Below are 17,935 nucleotides of genomic sequence, written 5' to 3'. Positions count from 1 at the left end.
GGCTGTAAAATGGGGGCAGTGATGGTTCCCAGCAAGTGGGATGGATTTTGTGCTGGGAGGCGCTTGGCAGGGTGCCTGGCCTGTCCCCAGAACTCGGCGCACCGTCCGCACGGCTGTCAGTGAGGGAGTGTCCTCTCACTTTGCAGGTGGCCGGAGCCGGAGGTGCCCCGGGTGCCGTGGAAGTCCCGGGGGCTTTCTTTAAGGAAGTGTCTCTCTTCGATTTAAGGAGGGAACTTGGACTCAACTCCACTGTCCTACAGGAGAAGGCGCTGCGGAGGAGTCAGGTACGATGCTGAGGCTGGATACCAGTTCCCAGGGTGTTCGAGGGGTCCCCACCCCAGCAACCCCACCAGCAAGGCCTTCCCAGCACTGGCTGAGGGGGTCCTAGATGACCTCAGCTCTAGCTGCCGGGGAGCGGGACCCCGGGAAGGGCTGTGTCCCACAGACTGTCCCGCTGCAGCTGCCAGCGCTGTCCGGCGGCTCCGGTGCTGCCGCCCGCCTGCTGTAGGCGGGGCTCCGGCCACCCCTCCGTGGGTTCCGTTAATTTGCTGGAGCGGCTCCCAGAACTCAGAGCAGCGCTTTATTCACCGGGTCACTGGTTTTTAGGAAAGGATGGACCAGCCTGCGGGAGCCGAGCGTGGGGAAGGGGCCGCTCTCCCCGGGTCAGCCCCCCCCACCCCCCCGCCCCCCGCCCCTTCACCAGCCCTGAAGCTCTCAGAACCCTGCCCTTTGGGTGTTCGTGGAGGCGTCATCGCACAGGCATGACTGATGAGCTCCCTGGCCAGCGGCCATTGAGCTTCTAGCCCCCTCCCTCCCCAGAGGTCAGGGTGGGCCTGAAAGCCCCACCTCCTGATCACACAGCCGCTTCCCCCCTTTGCTTGCTGGGATGGCCTGTGTCCAGGAACTAGCAGGTGGGCCTGGACAACGCGTAGGAAAGGAGTGGCAGCCCTGCTCCCTGCAGCGGGCTCTCCCTCCTGCACACCTCTGGCCTGGTGTGGGAGCCTGGCCCGCCACCCGCTCACCTCCCAGCTCTGCCACTTAGCAACTGTGTGGTCCTGGGCAAGTCACAGCCTGGGAAGCCTCTGTCTTCCCATCTGTAAAATGGGCCGTGGTGTGCCTTCCCCACAGGGCTTCCGGGTGCTGGGCCCACCACATGCTTGTCGCGGTGAATGCCCCCAGCTGGCATTGTTCTCTCCCCTCAGGCTTTGTTCCTGTATGAGCTGCTGTCCCAGACCAGCAGGCCGGCCGAGCTCCTGAGGTAGGGGAAGGGGAGCACAGCTCGCCAGCTCGTTGGAGCCTGATTTCCCCGCAGGGAGAGTTGGACCGTCCCTCCTGTGGCCCATGCCAGGTGGGCTATGCCTTCTCCGTCTCCCCCTTCCCTGTCTTACCCAACCGCTCTTCCCGCCCCTGTCCTGTTCTCTAGTGCCGGGCAGCTGGTCAAGGGCGTGGCGTGCTCCCACATCGACGCCATGGGCGCCGACTCCTTCCTGGCCCACTTCCAGTATTTTGAGAACAACCTCTCTCTGCTTTCACCGTATCAGGTACTTTTCTGTTTCTGCTTCTCTCTTTCTACCCGAGGAGCCGCCCCTGCATCGTCTGGCTCTGAAGCTATTGATGCCGGCAATATTCTGTGCAAATGATGGTGGGGGGCCAAATACTGAGCCAGGCCTTCTCCAGTTTCTGTCCTTTTTTAGAAAAGTACATTTTTATTGATTTCAGAGAGGAAGGGAGAGGGAGTGGAAACATCAGTGATGAGAGAGAATCATTGATCGGCTGCCTCCTGCCCACTTGCTCCTGGGAATGGAGCCCACAACCCGGGCCTGTGCCCAGGGATCGAGCTGTGACCTCCTGGCTCATAGGTCGACGCTCAACCCCTGAGCCACGCCGGCCGGGCTCCGGTTTCTTCCTTAGATGCTCTGAATGCCCCTGCCTTCAAAGCCGGAGTTGCCACGGGTTGGTTACTTCACACTCTGCCCCGAGCCTTAAAACACCCCTGGGAGGCGCAGTGTGCTCACAGTTACGTTCTGAGACCGAAGGCCGTGCCGTCATCCACGTGCCACCCGGCCAGGGCGGGGCCAGGACAGACGCTGCCCCAAGGGCATTTTCTTTCTCACTTAACACTTCCTTCTCCAATGGCCACGGACACGCTTCCACGCCTCGGGGAGACCCGCGGTGCCTGCGTTGACGCGCTGAGCGCTCAGAGGAGAGAGAGAAGGTCTCATGTGACATGCTCGTCTCACACAAACAAAACACAAGGACGCAGGGACACTGTGCTGGGCATGTCTTTGGCCTTGACTGAGGTCATGGCTTCACGGTGTTCACATACTCATCAAAGTGTACACTTTAAGTGCAGTGTAGTTCTTTGCACTTACAGTTACAATTACAGTTCAGTACGACTGCCAAAAATACAGGTTGCAGGCTTTCTCTGAGAGCAGGTCTGGGCGACCCCAGTGGGCTGCCTCCTCACCTCTCCCTGGTGGGAACTTCCCTCAGCAGCACGTGAGCGTCCACCAGGCAGAGGCGGGGGTGGAAGGGGTGGGGGGGGGGAGGGGAGAGGCCAGCCGCTTGGAGGAGGCCTGATGTCTGAGCAGAGCCCCCCAAACAACTCCTCTCCCTGACTCCCCTGTTCTTCAACCTTCAAATACCCCTTCAGTAGAAAAGTTGTCTTTTTTTCTTTATACATTTTGCTAAAAACATGTAATTATCAAATGAAAAATAGAAAGAAAGTGAAATTTCCCCTAGAACAGTGGTTCTCAGCAGGGGACCACTCTCTGGAGACACATTCGGCCGCCACACTTGAGGGAGGTGCTCCTGGCGTCCAGTGTGTGGGGGGCAGGGCTGCGGCTTCACACCCCAAATGCAGACAGCAGCGCCCAGCACATGGGATCCCCCCTCCCTTTGCCAGCGCCCAGCACACGCCCCCTCCCCGCGCCAGTGCCCAGCACACGCCCCCCTCCTGTGCCAGTGCCCAGCACACACCCCGCTCCTGTGCCAGCGCCCAGCACACACCCCCCTCCTGTGCCAGCGCCCAGCACACACCCCCCTCCTGTGCCAGCGCCCAGCACACACACCCCTCCTGTGCCAGCACCCAGCACGCGCCCCCCCTCCTGTGCCAGTGCCCAGCACACACCCCCCTCCTGTGCCAGCGCCCAGCACACACCCCCCTCCTGTGCCAGCGCCCAGCACACACACCCCTCCTGTGCCAGCGCCCAGCACACGGCCCCCCTCCCCACGCCAGCACCCAGCATGTGCCCCCCATGCCAGTGCTCAGCAGATGGCACCCACCCTGGGGCCAGCAGGGCTGCGGCTAGACTGCTGCAGGGCAACGGCAGGGAACGCTGGCTCCTGACTCTGAGGGCTGGGGTGTGAATAAACACATTTACCTGTAACTTAAAAAGCACCAATGAGCTCATACTGTGTACACTGTTCTGTTTAACTTTATATACAACACATTGTGTATGTATAAAATAGGGCCTGGGCATCATGCATATTAATATCTGTAAATCTACCTGCGGAAACAGGTAATTGTGTAGTGTTCCGTTGTATGGCTAATTTACCTAATGCACCGTAATTTACCTAACCAGTCAGTCCCCTACTGAGGGACACGACGGCGACATCTTCCCTTTTTGCCGTTATAAACAGATCTGTGGTGAGCATTCTTAGACTTAAATTTTTGTGTCCATCTTGCTGCTGCCTCAGTTTCCTCGTGCACAAACCAGGCACAGTGGGTCCCTGCACCCTAGGGTGCTCTATAAATAAGACGCCTCTGTAAGGGCTGAGCGCAGTGCTTGGACCGAGAGCACAGTCTTGCTTGCTCTTCCTATCACTTCACTAAATGCCGACAACTTCTTAAATCTTTCAGGTTAATTGTTTGGCGTGGAAAGCCTGGGAGGTTTCCAGGTCCCTTACGCAGCCCTTCCTCTTGGCTTCGCTCCCGTGAGTGAACGTGGGCCCCCTCTCTGGCTCAGCAGTAAGATTGAGGGACCCGCCCACACCAAAGTGCTTCTCTCCCTCTGGGTTTGGTGAGGAGCCAGAGGCGGCGTGGAGAGCGCCCTGGACGGTGACGCCCTCGAGACCCAGGTGTAAATTCTGGGCCCGCACAGACATTTCAGACCCTTGCTTTTTCTTGTTATTTATTTAAAAACTGAAGCCAAAGCAGCCCCGGCCCAGGAGCAGATCCGGCCGGGGCTGACCTCACCGCTGTGCCCACGCTCCCGGAGGCAGGGCTGGGGGAGCTGTGGGGCTTTGCCGGGACCTGTGGGCACTCAGGTCTGGGGGCAGTCCTACTTTCCAAATACGGTCTGGACACGGTTTCTCTCTTCCTCCTCTTGCTGTTACTGTCTTCGTTCATTCAAAAAATATTTATTGAATGCTTACTATGTACTAGCTCTTAGAAAGAACTAAATTTTCCCCATAAAGACCTTACAAGCTCATAGGGGAAAAACAGGTAAGCATGAAACCAATTATAATATCAAGTTGATATTTAATTGAAAGTGATAGAATCTGAACTCAAATTGGCTTAGGCAATAAAAGGCAATTTTGTATTTAGGCGGCTGGAACGTCCAGGGATGGATTTCAGGCATGGCTAGATCCAGGGGCTAAAATTATGCCATCTGTGTCTTAGCCCAGCTTCTCTGTCGCCTTCTCTGTCAGACAGATTCTCTCTCCGTGGTGGCCCCTGGCAGCCCCAAGGTTATATCTTCCTAGTTTTCATGTTTGGGGAAAAGAAAGACGTCCTCTTCCCATTCTTCTTAATAAGACTTGGGTTTGACTCCCATGGGCCTGCACTGGGCCAGTTTGCCCTTCTTGACCCAATCGCTGGGCTTGGAAGGATGGATGACTTGACTGGAGCTGAGAGTGAATGGGCACCGCACCAAAGCACAAGGTCTCAGACAGGGGTTCTCAACCTGTGGGTCGCGACCCCTTTGGCGGTCGAATGACCCTTTCACAGGGGTCATCTATCATCCTGCATATCAGATATTTACATTACAATTCATAACAGTAGCAACATTACAATTATGAAGCCGCAACGAAAATAATTTTATGGTTGGGTCACAACACGAGGAACTGTATTTAAAGGGCCAGAAGTTTTTTTTTTTTTTTTTTAAATATATTTTATTGATTTTTTACAGAGAGGAAGGGAGAGAGATAGAGAGTTAGAAACATCGATGAGCGAGAAACATCGATCAGCTGCCTCCTGCACATCTCCCACTGGGGATGTGCCCGCAACCCAGGTACATGCCCTTGACCGGAATCGAACCTGGGACCTTTCAGTCCGCAGGCCGACGCTCTATCCACTGAGCCAAACCGGTTTCGGCAAGGGCCAGAAGTTTTGAGAGCCACTGGCATAGAGGAAGAAGAACATGTCAGATTTAGTTTTGAAAGAGTCAAGTGGCGATGAGTTAGGGCACATGGGTCGAGAACAGTCTTTCTTAGCCTTTATTTGGTTATTGCCTCCCTGCGGAGGACCTTTTAGTTTCTCCCAATGAGAGAAATGGCAAGGGATGGTGGTGTTGGAGGGCTGGGCTTTGGTGGGTCACAAATCACTGTAGTAACACTAGTTTCCCTCCCTGCCTTCCTGCCCTGAACCGTCTCTCGCCCTGGGGGTGACGTTGCACCTGCTGCGGACACACAGCCAAGAGCTGAGGGGCAGTTCTGGCTGGAGATGATGGGACTGGGAGTCATTTCTCTTGCTCTCTTCACTCCTCACGTTTCTCACTTTCTATTTTATTCTCTTTCCTTTCTCTATTTTATCTTCATTTTCTCCTCATCTCTCCTGAACTGGTCCATCAGTCAACATGTGTTTATGGAGTTACTATTCTGAGATCAATGCTGCCAGAGCATAGGAGAGGAGCATGATGGGAAGTTTGGTTCCCATCCCTAGGGGAGGAGCATGATGGGAAGTTTGGTTCCCATCCCTAGGGGAGGAGCATGATGGGAAGTTTGGTTCCCATCCCTAGGGGAGGAGCATGATGGGAAGTTTGGTTCCCACCAGTAGGAGAGGGGCATGATGGGAAGTTTGGTTCCTATCCCTAGGAGAGAAGCACGATGGGTGGGAGGCTTCCAACCTGCCCAAAGGAGCCACCTCCCCGGGGAACACACATTAAAGAGCCTCTGTGATAAGCCCCTGGGCATGCAGACCCGGTGTCCAGGGCAACCCAGAGCAGCCATGTCTTCCTGTCTTGGTCCCCACCTCTCTCCAGGGCTCGCTACCTGGCTTCCGTGCCAGCCTCCCGATGTGCGCCCCTTCTGATTGGCCTGGGGAAGATCCGGTTGGACTCCTTGGTGTTAGATCCCCACAAAAGGACTCTGGTCCTCGGGAAAGTGCAGCAGTGCCTGGTAAGGAGCCTTTCTGGGTGACACTGTCACTGACGTCCCGCTCCCCCGGGGCCCTGGGGAGCCCTGGGATCTGGCTGGGGTCTCAGCCCCATGTGGGCCTGAAGCTGGCTCGGAAGCCGCTGGGTTGGGCGGTCTTGTCCCTGGTGCTGGAGGCTGCTGTTCTGGGTTCGAAGGAGGGCAGGCTGCTCTGGGGCCCGGGAGGAGCCCAGCACAGTGTCTGGGCTCTAGACACGCCTCTGCGGGTGGCTGTCTACAGGCTGTGGGAGAGTGACCTCCCCCCCGCCCCCAAGCCCCCGTCCCTGTCTGCACGTGGCCTGAGCACTTCCTGCACAGGGCTGTGGAGGGCCCGGCATAGGCGAGGTGCTGCTCAATACCCAAGCCCAGCGGGACCGGCCTTGCCGCCAGCTGGCAGTTCCTTCGTCTTTAAAGGGGATGTTATTAGCAGTTACATCTTACAGTTACTCTGGAGATGAATGTGGACCAAGACCTGCAAACACTAGCATGGGCCCGGCATGGCGGGCACCCAGGAAATGCCAGCTCTGCCTGCCACGCTGAGGAAGAGCTCTGAAGGCTTTTCAGGGCCGCACACACTTGCTGCTGCTTTTCTTGTTCACGTCCTATTGTCACATGGCTCCAGCTCTGGGGTGTCCTCAGAGCAACGGAACGATGACAGCCCTCATTACCCCATCCACCCCGTGCCAGGCCTCTGTCCACACAGCTCCCCTAGGTCTCCCAGGGGTACTCAGGCCTTCCTGGGCAAGGTCAGGCCCCGGGCTCTCTGCACTGGTCCATGGCAGGGTGGCTGGGACAGATCCCAGGGCTCTTTGAGGTTGGGGTGGGAAGTGATTTTAAGGGGCCACCATGTGGGGCCCCGCTGGGTCCTGCCATGGCACCGCGTGTCGGTTTCAGAACAACTCCATTGCCGACGAGTACACCGTGGACATAGTGGGGAACCTGCTCTGCCACTTGCCGGCGGCCGTCATCCAGCACGGAGTGTCCCCCGGGGCCTGGGCCACAGCCCTGCACGGCCTCAGAGCCTGCCCAGACCTGAGCCCCGAGCAGAGGGCTGCGGTGAGGCTGCGGCTGCTGGAGCAGCACGGGTGAGCAGTTGGGCGCAGCTGCAGGTGGGCCTGGCGGGCACAGGGGCACAAGCCCTGGCCCTCCGGCCCTCAGGCAGAGAGTCTCTTGCCTAGGATGAGGCTAGACACTTGCATTTACTCTGCCAATTGGTCTTCTTTTGGCCTCAGACTCCCTGTAAAGTGAGAACCATGGTAGCTGCTTTCAGGCCTCACGTGGCTGTCCCCACACATCTTGGCATATGGAAAGGGAAAGTGTTGTTGTTATGACATGGTAATAATGACAACGGTGATGATATAAATAATCGAGGTATTGTCACTCTCAGTGAGTGAGAATTCCCTCAGAAAACAGAGCTGTTTTTTCCCATCTGAAAATTGGTCAGATAGGGGAGTAGGGCCTAGCCATCAGTCAATGGTTAGACAACAAATGTTTTTGAAGAAATGGCTGTATCCCAGGCACTGTACTATTATATAGAGTTAAGAGTATGGAGTTGGGAGCAAGAATCCTTGGGTTAAAATTTTGTTTCTATCATCCACTGCCTGTGTGACCTGGGAAAAATTACCAGATTTCTTTGCACTTTATTTTCACATCTGTAGAATGGGACAGTGATAGCCCCCATAGGATTGGTGTGATGAGGAACTGAGTTAATGCATACAAAGTATTACAACAGTGCCCAGCCCACAGTACTGAGTATGTGGCAACCGTGCTACTGTTAGAACCAAAGATGTGGCAGTTCATGAGATGGGTGTGGTTCCTGTCCTCATGGAGCTAAGGTCTAGCGGGATTTTATATATATTATAAATATATTATATATAAATATATATATTAGAGGCCGGGTGCACAAATTTTGCACATTGAAAGGAAATTAATTAGAAGAAATATTTTAGAGCCTGGGGTGGGACCACGGGAGGTTGGCTCCAGGGCTTGTCCAGCCCAACTCGCCCAGTCCTGATTGGCCTGACCCCAGCAGCAAAGCTCACCCACCGGTCGGAGCGTCTGCCCCCTGGTGGTCAGTGTGCATCATAGTGACTGGTCGAATGGTTGAATGAATGGTCGAATGAACGGTCGGATACTTAGCATATTAGGCACACACACACACACACACATATTGTTAATCCTCACAGAGAATATTTTTCCATTGATTTTTGGACAGAATGGAAGGGAGATGGAGAGACTGAGAGAGAGAGAGAGAGAGACATTGATGTGAGAGAAAGACATCAATTGGTTGCCTCCGCACTCACTTCCTGACCAGGGCCAAGGATTGAGCCTGCAACCAAAGTAGGTGCCCTTGACTGGAAGCGAACCCGGGACTCTTGAGTCCGTGGGCCGATGCTCTATCCACTGAGCAAACCGGCTAGGGCTGGGATAATACTAGTATTTTTAATCTAAGACAGTGGTTCTCAACCTTCCTAATGCCGCGACCCCTTAATACAGCTCCTCATGTTGTGGTGACCCTCAATTTCATTGTTACAAATTGAACATAATTAAAGCATAGTGATTAATCACAAAAACAATATGTAATTATATATGTGTTTTCTGATGGTCTTAGGCGACCCCAAAGGGGTTGCAACCCACAGGTTGAGAACCGCTGATCTAAGAGATAAGGGGGAGCTTTTTGGCCAGGGTTGGCTTGCGTAGGCTTAAGAGAGGGGTTATCGCTACTAACTGGGCAGCCCCCCTAGAAAAGCCACCGAATATGGTGTGAGACACTTTACTGTAGACAGTTGTGGTCTCTGTACGAACAACAGTGGATTCTGTATTAGTGCTGTCAGTATCCTGACAACTTCAAGAGGACATTTTGTCTAGTTATAAGGGAAGACTCTTATGGCAATTTAAAGAAACACATAGATCATTACTGTTCTATTGAAGAAGGGGGGGAAGGAAATGACTGAAATTTAACAATTCAATTCAAGCTACAAATGGGAATTTGTTGAGTTCAGAAATTGAATGTAATGGAAAACTGCAGGGATGGACTTCAGGCATGGTTGGATCCAGGAGCTCAAATGGTATCATCAGGAATTTTTCTCCTATCACTCAGCTCTGTGTTCTTTTTTTTTTTTTTTAATATATTTTATTGATTTTTTACAGAGAGAAAGGGAGAGAGAGATAGAGAGTTAGAAACATCGATGAGAGAGAAACATCGATGAGAGAGAAACATCGATCAGCTGCCTCCTGCACATCTCCCACTGGGGATGTGCGCACAACCCAGGTACATGCCCTTGACCAGAATCGAACCTGGGACCTTTCAGTCCGCAGGCCGATGCTCTATCCACTGAGCCAAACCGGTTTCGGCAGCTCTGTGTTCTTGGGTGTGGTTTTATTATCGCCACTGGTGATAGGAGTGGCCTCCAATATCCTTTTTACTACTCCAAATACCAGAAGAAAGAGAGAGAGAGAGCTTCTTTAGTAGTTCCATCAAAATTCCTAGGGATGGTTCTGATTGGCGAGCCTGCATCACATGCACATTGGCTTGGCCAGGGAAGTGGGCCCATGTGATTGGCCGTCTCTCCACACAGGAAGATAGTCTGTTTCTGAAAGAAAGGCTGCTGGGGACAAGGACAACGGCACGGCTTCCAATTTATTGCTGATTATCTCTTCTTAGACCCCCTCAGAACTGGACGGCCGAGACGACGAAGGACTTGGGACCCTTCCTAGTACTTTTCTCAGGAGATGAATTAAGCTCTGTTGCCGCAAAGGTACCTCTGTGTTCGCTTGCTCGGAGGCTGAGGGGTCTGAAGGGGAGAGACAGTGTGGTCCGTCACACTCCCCTGGGTTTGCTGCCAGTGTGTTTTCTGGAACTTCCTCCCTGCCCCAAGGGCTCAGATGTTGGCAGCTCCACCCCAGGACCCCGAGGTGCAGGACGAGGGAGTACGGCCATCGCTGCCTGAGCTCCGACCCCTCCACGTGCCCTCTCGCGGGCGCGCAGCCTGCCGGCCGTGATTAGCTATCGCTCTGCTCTTTCTACACGCATGCTTGTTCCAGGTCTGCATGCACCGGTGCCATGTGCACACACACGCCAGCCTGTGTGAATGACGTCACTTACATTATTGAACATTTGTTGAATTATTACGGAGGTTGAGTGTTGTTTTATACGATCCTTTGTAGAAACCAGGTCAGCTGGGCTGGGGTTAAATTGCTGTGAGCAGCTGCTATGCTAGAGGGAAGGAAAGCCTGAACCAGTAAGTCCCGGCATAGCTTACCGGCGCTCAGTTTGCGTTCACTGCGCTGTGTTATTGTTCCTCCTCATTCATCTTCTCTACCTCACACAGTTTCCCGATATCCTTCAGCAAGCAGCTTCCAAGATGGTCGGGATCTTGCCCCCCAAAGAATTCCTCTGGGCTGTCTTTGAATCTGTTCGGAACAGCAGTGAGAGGGGCCCTGGCGCTGCCCCCAGCCCTGGTGAGTGAACGGGGTACCTGAGCCCGTGCCATGCACGAGAGCTTCTGCGGAGTCGCTGGCATCAAGAGGCCTCCTCTCTGGGGGACTGGGCTGGTGCAATGATTGCAGAGCAACAGCATGGCAAGAATCCACAACCAACCGGCCCCCCTTGTGTAGTGACCTGAAGGCACGGCTGCGTCCTGACCCGGGCCGTAGTTTCCTGGTGGACACGGGCAACCGCATTTCACTGCGGCTGCTTCCGGGCCCCAGGGGCTGAGGGGCTGTTTGCAGCGCTGGGCCAGGCTGGCTGGGTTTGAGCCCTGGGTCTGCCGCGTGCTGACTGTGTGATCTGGGTTAGCTTTTTAACTCCCCTGTGCCTCAGTGTTCATCCTCTGTAAAATGGCACAGTAAAATTCCTACCTGAGTAGGTTATGCAAGCATGTCAAACTCGCGGCCGGCGGGCCGCATGCCTCGTTTAATATGTGGCCTGCCGGCCAGGAGTTCGACATGCTTGTGTGAGGACTAATGGCTTTTAAACCTCTAACACGTTCCCACGGAGCCTGGCGTATAGGACATGCTCAGGGAGTGTTAGGTGTTTTTATTTAAAAAAGGTACTTTTGTTGATTTCACGTTCAAATGTTTTGGGGGTAGCCAGACAGTAAATGACGCAGTTGTAGGTTCAGTGGTGCTAAGTGCCATGAAGGAAAATAAACCAAGGGAAGGGGTCAGGGAGCATGGGTGGGGCTGCCGTTTGAGAGGGACGTTTCAGTGAGAACCTGACACTCGAATAGAGACCTGAGGGCATGTGGGAGGGGCCGTGGGCATTGGGCTTTAGAGTGTTCCAGGCGGAAGGAAGGACGGGTGACGGGGTGGGGTGACGCCGGCCTGCCCTCGGGGCCTTGGCAAGAGGCCTGAGCACTGGGCCTCACCCTGGGGAGGGGCTCCGGGCGTCCAGCAGAGAGAGAGCCGACCTGATTTATGTTTCCCTGGGTGGCCGCCACTCCTCGTGCTGTCTCACCCTCCCCTGCCCTGTGAGGTGGGCACAGTGATCGCTCCCACGTCCTCCCCCGAGGAAATGGAGGTTTGGAGAGACGAAGAGACGTGGCCACAGTCGCAGCGTTAGTAAGTGGCAGCTCTTGGGTGTGTCCCCCAGTACGGGGGAGTTCCCCACTGTCCTCAGAGCCGCGCAGCCAGAGGTCAGGTTGCAACACTCCTCGTCTGCACACGGGAGGACGCGGCTCAGTGCGTGGTCTGAGCTGCCAGCAGGGCTTCTGGGTGGATTGCCGCTGTGTTTATAGCAGCTGGTGGCTTAGCAGGGTTATGACTTGGCTTCATTTCAGTCAACCTGCGTGTGTGCCGATTCATTCAACAAATGCATGCTGCGCACCCGTCCTGTGCCCGGAACACAGCGGCGGGACGGCTCCGGTCGCACTGCTGGCCGTTCTGGTCCTCTGGGTCCCCACTCCCCGCCCCCCCCCTGTTTTCCCTGGGGCGGGGAGGGCAGCCAGGAGGGTGGGTCTTCTGCCCCCTCCGAGCGGGGTAGGGTGACAGTGTTTGAGGGGTGCACACAGTGCCTCTGACCCGGTCCAGCTCCACCTCTCGGTTGGAATCCAGCGAATTTGCATTGCAGATGCCCCGAGAGGGAGTGGCCCAGGCGTGGGAAGCGCCGGGTGGGGCTGGTGCCGGCGTCTGGTCGGCATCGGGCGTCCAGGGCTGCTTTTAAGACAAGGAGCCGTGGGTTGTCTCCCTGGTGGGCACCTCTGGGCCACAGTCTCTCATCTCCGTGTTGAGTTTGGTAGCTGGTTTCAGGCAGGTTTCCCGCTGTTCAGAGTGAGATGGTGGTTTCTGCTGCTGCAACAAAGCCACAGCCCACTTCTCCTCCCTGGGCGGAAGGCCACAGCCCCTCCATGGTTTTTATGGAGGGCAAGTCATCCTCCCGCCCCACTCTTAGGAGTGGTCCTTTCTCATATTCTGAAACCCTTAACTCTGGGTTTCAAACTCAGATGGATGGGTGGGTGGCAGGTGGCGTTAATAACAGAAGTGTGTCCTGAGTGTTCACTGCCTCCCTGACACTGCGTGCTTTGCGGGTGATAACGCGGAGTCCGCACAAGAGTCTGACAGGGTGACTTCCCCTCGCTGTCTATGGAGGAAGCAGGTACAGAGGGTTAAGTAGCTTTGGGTTTGAATTTGCAGCCAGGACCTCCACCAGCAGCTCCTGCTGCCCTCAGGGCAGTTTGCAGTCTAGCTGTGATGCAGCAAAACTCCTACTGGGTGCATGTGGCTGTGCAAAACATTGGCATTTTCACGATTTTGTTACCAGGTAGTTAGCAAGAAGTGGGGCTCAAACGGTCCCTGGTCCCTGCTGTCAGCTCCTCCATTGCATTGCCTCTCGGGGATGGAGCCGACAGGAACATTACTCATGTCGGCACAGAAACACTCCATTTCCTGAGCTGCTTTCCTCCACTCCCCCGCCCCCCGCCCCCGCCTCTGCATCTCCCCATCTCAGGTTGCCATGGAGTTGAGGCTCCCTCTTCCGAGGACATCTTCAAGTTGGCCGAAGCCAATGCCTGCTGGGCCCCCCAGGACCTGCGCTGCCTGGAGGAAGCCACGTTTCTCAGGAGCGTGGAGCTTCTGGGGGCCGTTGGGGGCTTCCTCCGGCCTCAGCTGACCGCCCTAAAGGAGAAGGCGATTCAGGTACAGTCCACCTGGGAGGGATGTTAACAGAAGGAAAACCCAACCCCACGCGCCCAGTGGGTCTGCCACGGAGAGCCGAGCCAGCAAGGAGCGTCACCTGTTTTCTTGTTGCAATTTCACTGCGTGAAGGATCCAGGCCTCCCCTCTGTACCTCAGTTTCCTCCCCGGGCTACGCAAAGACTGTCCAGTGGGCGCTCCGTGAACCCCATGTGTGGGTGAACCCCAACTGTGGGTGAACCCCATTATGGGTGAACCCATCCTGTGGGTAAACCCCATCTGTAGTGAACCCATTCTGTGGGTGAGCCCCATCCTGAGGGTGAACCCCATCTGTGTAAACCCCATCTGTGGGTGAACCCATCCTGAGGGTGAACCCCATCTGTGGGTGAGCCCGTCCTGTGTGTGGTCTGGGCCTGAACAGGATGGTTTCTAGGAGGTGCTCTTTTTCTTCCTCCCCCTGAGCCCCAGCTGAAGAGAGCCAGAAGTTTGCCATTTTTATTGTTTCAGCTGTTAGGAGAGTTGTAGAATATATTATTAGAGGCCCGGTGCACAGCATTCATGCACTGGGGAGGGGGTCCCTCAGCCCGGCCTCTGCCCTCTCACAGTCCAGGACCCCTCAGGGGATGTCCGCCTGCTGGCTTAGGTCCGCTCGCTGCTCCTTAGCACTGCCTCAGAGGCAGGACAGGCTCCTGCCACCGCTGCTGCGCTAGACAACTGTGAGCCCGGCTTCTGGCTGAGTGGTGCTCCCCCTGTGGGAGTGCACTGACCACCAGGGGGCAGCTCCTGCATTGAGCTTCTGCTCCCTGGTGGTCAGTGCACATCATAGCAACCAGTCATTCCTCTGTTCGGTTGATTTGCATTTTAGGGTTTTATTATATAGCAGCGGTTCTCAACCTGTGGGGCACAACCCCTTTGGCAGTCAAACGACCCTTTCACAGGGGTCGCCTAAGACCATCCTGCATATCAGACATTTACATTATGATTCATAACAGTAGCAACATTACAGTTATGAAGTAGCAACGAAAATAATTTTATGGTTGGGTCACAACATGAGGAACTGTATTTAAAGGGCCAGAAAGTTGAGAACCATTGTTGTATAGGATTACAAAAAAGTCAGAAAATAAGAAAGGAGATTAGTCATAATCTCTCAGCTAGAGAAAAGCACTATTAATATTTTGGTATATTCACCTGAAGCTAACTTGATTTCTGTGTATACTAGTATATGTAAAATATATTTACTATTTCATACTAAAAAAATAGTGTCACACTTACCTACTATTCAATAACATCAGCCCACACCCAACACTATACAATGTATATTTTCCACATCAGAAATATAAATTTATGTCTGTATTTTAAAAAGCTGTATGATATTTTATTTTATGACTGGTTCTTATTTATTTAGCTAATTAGTAGATTTTATTATTTTTTAGAATATATTTCTATTGATTTCAGAGAGGAAGGAAGAGGGAGAGAGAGATAAAAACATCAATGATGAGAAAGAATCATTGACTGACTGCCTCCTGCACACCAAGTCGTGTGCCCTGACCAGGAATCAAACAGTGACCTCCTGGTTCATACATTGACAATCAACCACTGAGCAACACCAGCTGAGCATAATTGATAGACTTTTAGATTGTTTATATTTTTAATGCCTCAAGGTCCATATTTGCACATATTTCTTTGGGTACTTGTCTCATTATTTACTTAGGTTAAATTTCCAGAGATAGAATTTCTGGGTAAAAGAGTATAAATATTTTTAAAAGTTTTATTATATACTAGAGGCCTGGTGCACAAAATTCATACAGTCGGTGGGGGCGGGGAGGGGTGTCCCTCAGCCTGGCCTGCGCCCTCTTGCAGTCTGGGAGACCTTGGGGGATGTCTGACTGATGGCTTAGGCCCGTTCCCTGTCAGTTGGACATCCTTAGTGCTACTGCAGAGGCAGGAGAGGCTCCTGCCACCGCTGCTGTGCTTGCCAGCCATGAGCCCGGCTTGTGGCTGAGTGGTGCTCCCCCTGTGGGAGTGCACTGACCAGCACCAATAAATGCTCATTCATTTTACTCCTTATCAGTATCATCAGCCTACATGGTATTCTTTGATTGTTGTTAATGTACATTTTAAAAAGTTATGACTGAGAGGGAATTTCCCCTCATATGTTTATTTATTCTTTTTAAAAAATATATATATTTTATTGATTTTTTACAGAGAGGAAGGGAGAGGAATAGAGAGTTAGAAACATCGATGAGAGAGAAACATCGATCAGCTGCCTCCTGCACACTGCCTACTGGGGATGTGCCCGCAACCAAGGTACATGCCCTTGACTGGAATCGAACCTGGGGCCCTTGGGTCCGCAGGCCGACGCTCTATCCACTGAGCCAAACCAGTCAGGGCTGTTTATTTATTCTTTTAGGAATTTTCTGTTCATATCTTTTGCCTATTTTTAAAAAAATATAATCATCTTTTTCTTAATGATTCACAAAATAAGTTTATATATTAGGTTTACCCTATGTCTGTTTTAAATACTGTCAGTGAAGCTCAGTCTAAGCTGGCTTCTTTCCCTCTGAAGGTCTGGGGCGCGCCTTCTTACTGGAGAGAACACCACATCGTCTCGCTGGGCCGCATTGCTCTGGCTCTGAACGAGAGTGAGCTGGAGCAGCTGCACCTCAGCTCCATCGACACCGTGGCTTCGCTGAGCCAGCAGTCAGAGTGGACCCCAGGACAGGTCGGTAGATGTTGCTGCACAGGACGGTGCCCAACGAACTAAGCCACCCCGTCCAGGGCTGGGTACTCCATCATCACTGTCATTTGGGATCTGTTTTTATGGAGTACTTTTTCTCCTAATTATGAGCCATGTTTTCTCATATGCAAGCGTAATAATTTTGACCGGCTGGTGGGCACTGTGAGTTTTATAGTTTTGAGTGCTTGATTTAGTTATACTCCTTTGACGAGTACGGGGCTTCGTTCTGCCACACATTTAAATGACCTTCAGATCAGTTTGACTTGGGGGCCTTCCTTTTGAACTTGATTAGGATGAGTGTAGAGGGACCTTCATTCTGCGGTTAGTTATCCCCATGACTGAGACATGGTTCTGAGAGGAGGGCCTAATACTGCTCTGTGTATTTCAAGCCCTCTCTCCTCAGGCTGGTGGGAATGTGGACTCTCTCCAGCTCCACATGAGCCCTGAGAATTGTCCAGCCCACTGCGTTCTGATGCCTCATCCTGATATGTACGTGGGGTTTTGCTTCCTGCCGGTGCAGATCAGTACTCAGCTGACTTGAGAGGACCTCCCTCTAGATCCCGGGAGTGAGCTGACTGTGCAGGGCTTTCCTCGCCAATTATAGGGGCCCTGACCTCTCCAAACGAGATCTCCGTATCCTCAACTAAGCTGGACCACTGGGCGTGTTTGGATTCCCTTCCCTGCTCCACGGCCTGGAAATGGCATTTCGGCAGTGAACAAGGGCAGTTTTAGGGGTCACCTTACTTGCTTTCCTTTTCTTAGGATTATAGTCCTATGCTGCTTGTTGTCCAACATCTGAAGACAGTCCTTTTATATGGTTTGTTCAGTTTTCTTGTTGTTTTTTTGTTGGAGGGCGAGTCCTGTGTCAGTTAATCCTTCATGTGCCCGAAACAGTCGCTGTGGGCACTGGGTAATGACGTCAAGTAGCAACGCCCGGCTTCCTCTCCCTAGCGACTAGCCTCCTCGGAGTTTCTTCAGCCCAGGAACACGACTTGCTTTATAGCCAGGTGCAAACATTTTACAATTTAACCAAATGTATATGAAGCGTTTTCCTGTGCCTCATATCATTTGATCCTCACAGAAGTCCTGGAGTAGGTAGGTAGGAAACTTGGTAGAATCCTATTTTCTTTTCATGAGCTGGAAAATGGAGATTTAGAAAGTTTAGAAACTTTACATGACTGAAAAGAAGTAAGAAATGGTGAACCTTAAAATGACTTCGGGTTTTCTCACTGTGCAGAATATAGTCAAACACGGCTGCAGTGAAATATTTTGTCCTTTGTTCTCCCTGCATTATCTACAATAATAATCTACATCATGTTGATATTTACTGCTGTGTTGCTGACAATTACCTGAAAGAGAGGTTGGGTTGCTTCACTGGGCTGGAAAAAGTTTAGCTAAATCAGAAAGCAGGTCTAATTAAGCAAGTTTATATATATATATGGCTAAGTTGATTCACACATGAGTGATACATATAAAGCTCTCACTGGCGCCAATTGCACGTGTGTATTTCAGTCTGTCATTGTTGATCATGAATTTGGTTGACACTTCTATTATAGAGAAAGGGAAAATAGCGATATTAAAATATTTCTTCTAGTTAATTTCCTTACAATGTGCACAAATCCATGCACCAGGACACTAGTCCTATATAATAAAAGGGTAATATGCAAATTGTCCCCTCGACTGGGAGTTTGACCAGAGTTCGACCAGGGGGTG

General features: G+C 52.8%; 1 protein-coding gene across 1 annotated transcript in view; it reads left to right on the top strand.

Moving 5' to 3' along the window:
* OTOA (otoancorin) overlaps nucleotides 1-17,935 on the top strand; it is a 101,263-nt gene that overhangs the window by 47,578 nt on the left and 35,750 nt on the right. The window contains exons 15-24 of the mRNA XM_036310021.1: nucleotides 147-284; nucleotides 1,203-1,258; nucleotides 1,424-1,541; nucleotides 3,863-3,936; nucleotides 6,204-6,339; nucleotides 7,249-7,439; nucleotides 10,019-10,112; nucleotides 10,686-10,815; nucleotides 13,301-13,488; nucleotides 16,052-16,207. Of these exons, the coding sequence (XP_036165914.1) occupies nucleotides 147-284; nucleotides 1,203-1,258; nucleotides 1,424-1,541; nucleotides 3,863-3,936; nucleotides 6,204-6,339; nucleotides 7,249-7,439; nucleotides 10,019-10,112; nucleotides 10,686-10,815; nucleotides 13,301-13,488; nucleotides 16,052-16,207 (1,281 nt within the window). The remainder of the gene's footprint in view (nucleotides 1-146; nucleotides 285-1,202; nucleotides 1,259-1,423; nucleotides 1,542-3,862; nucleotides 3,937-6,203; nucleotides 6,340-7,248; nucleotides 7,440-10,018; nucleotides 10,113-10,685; nucleotides 10,816-13,300; nucleotides 13,489-16,051; nucleotides 16,208-17,935) is intronic.

The sequence above is a fragment of the Myotis myotis genome, unplaced genomic scaffold (assembly GCF_014108235.1).
Source record: "Myotis myotis isolate mMyoMyo1 unplaced genomic scaffold, mMyoMyo1.p scaffold_m19_p_5, whole genome shotgun sequence".
Taxonomy (NCBI): Eukaryota; Metazoa; Chordata; class Mammalia; order Chiroptera; family Vespertilionidae; genus Myotis; species Myotis myotis.
This window is presented reverse-complemented; position numbering and strand designations above follow the sequence as displayed.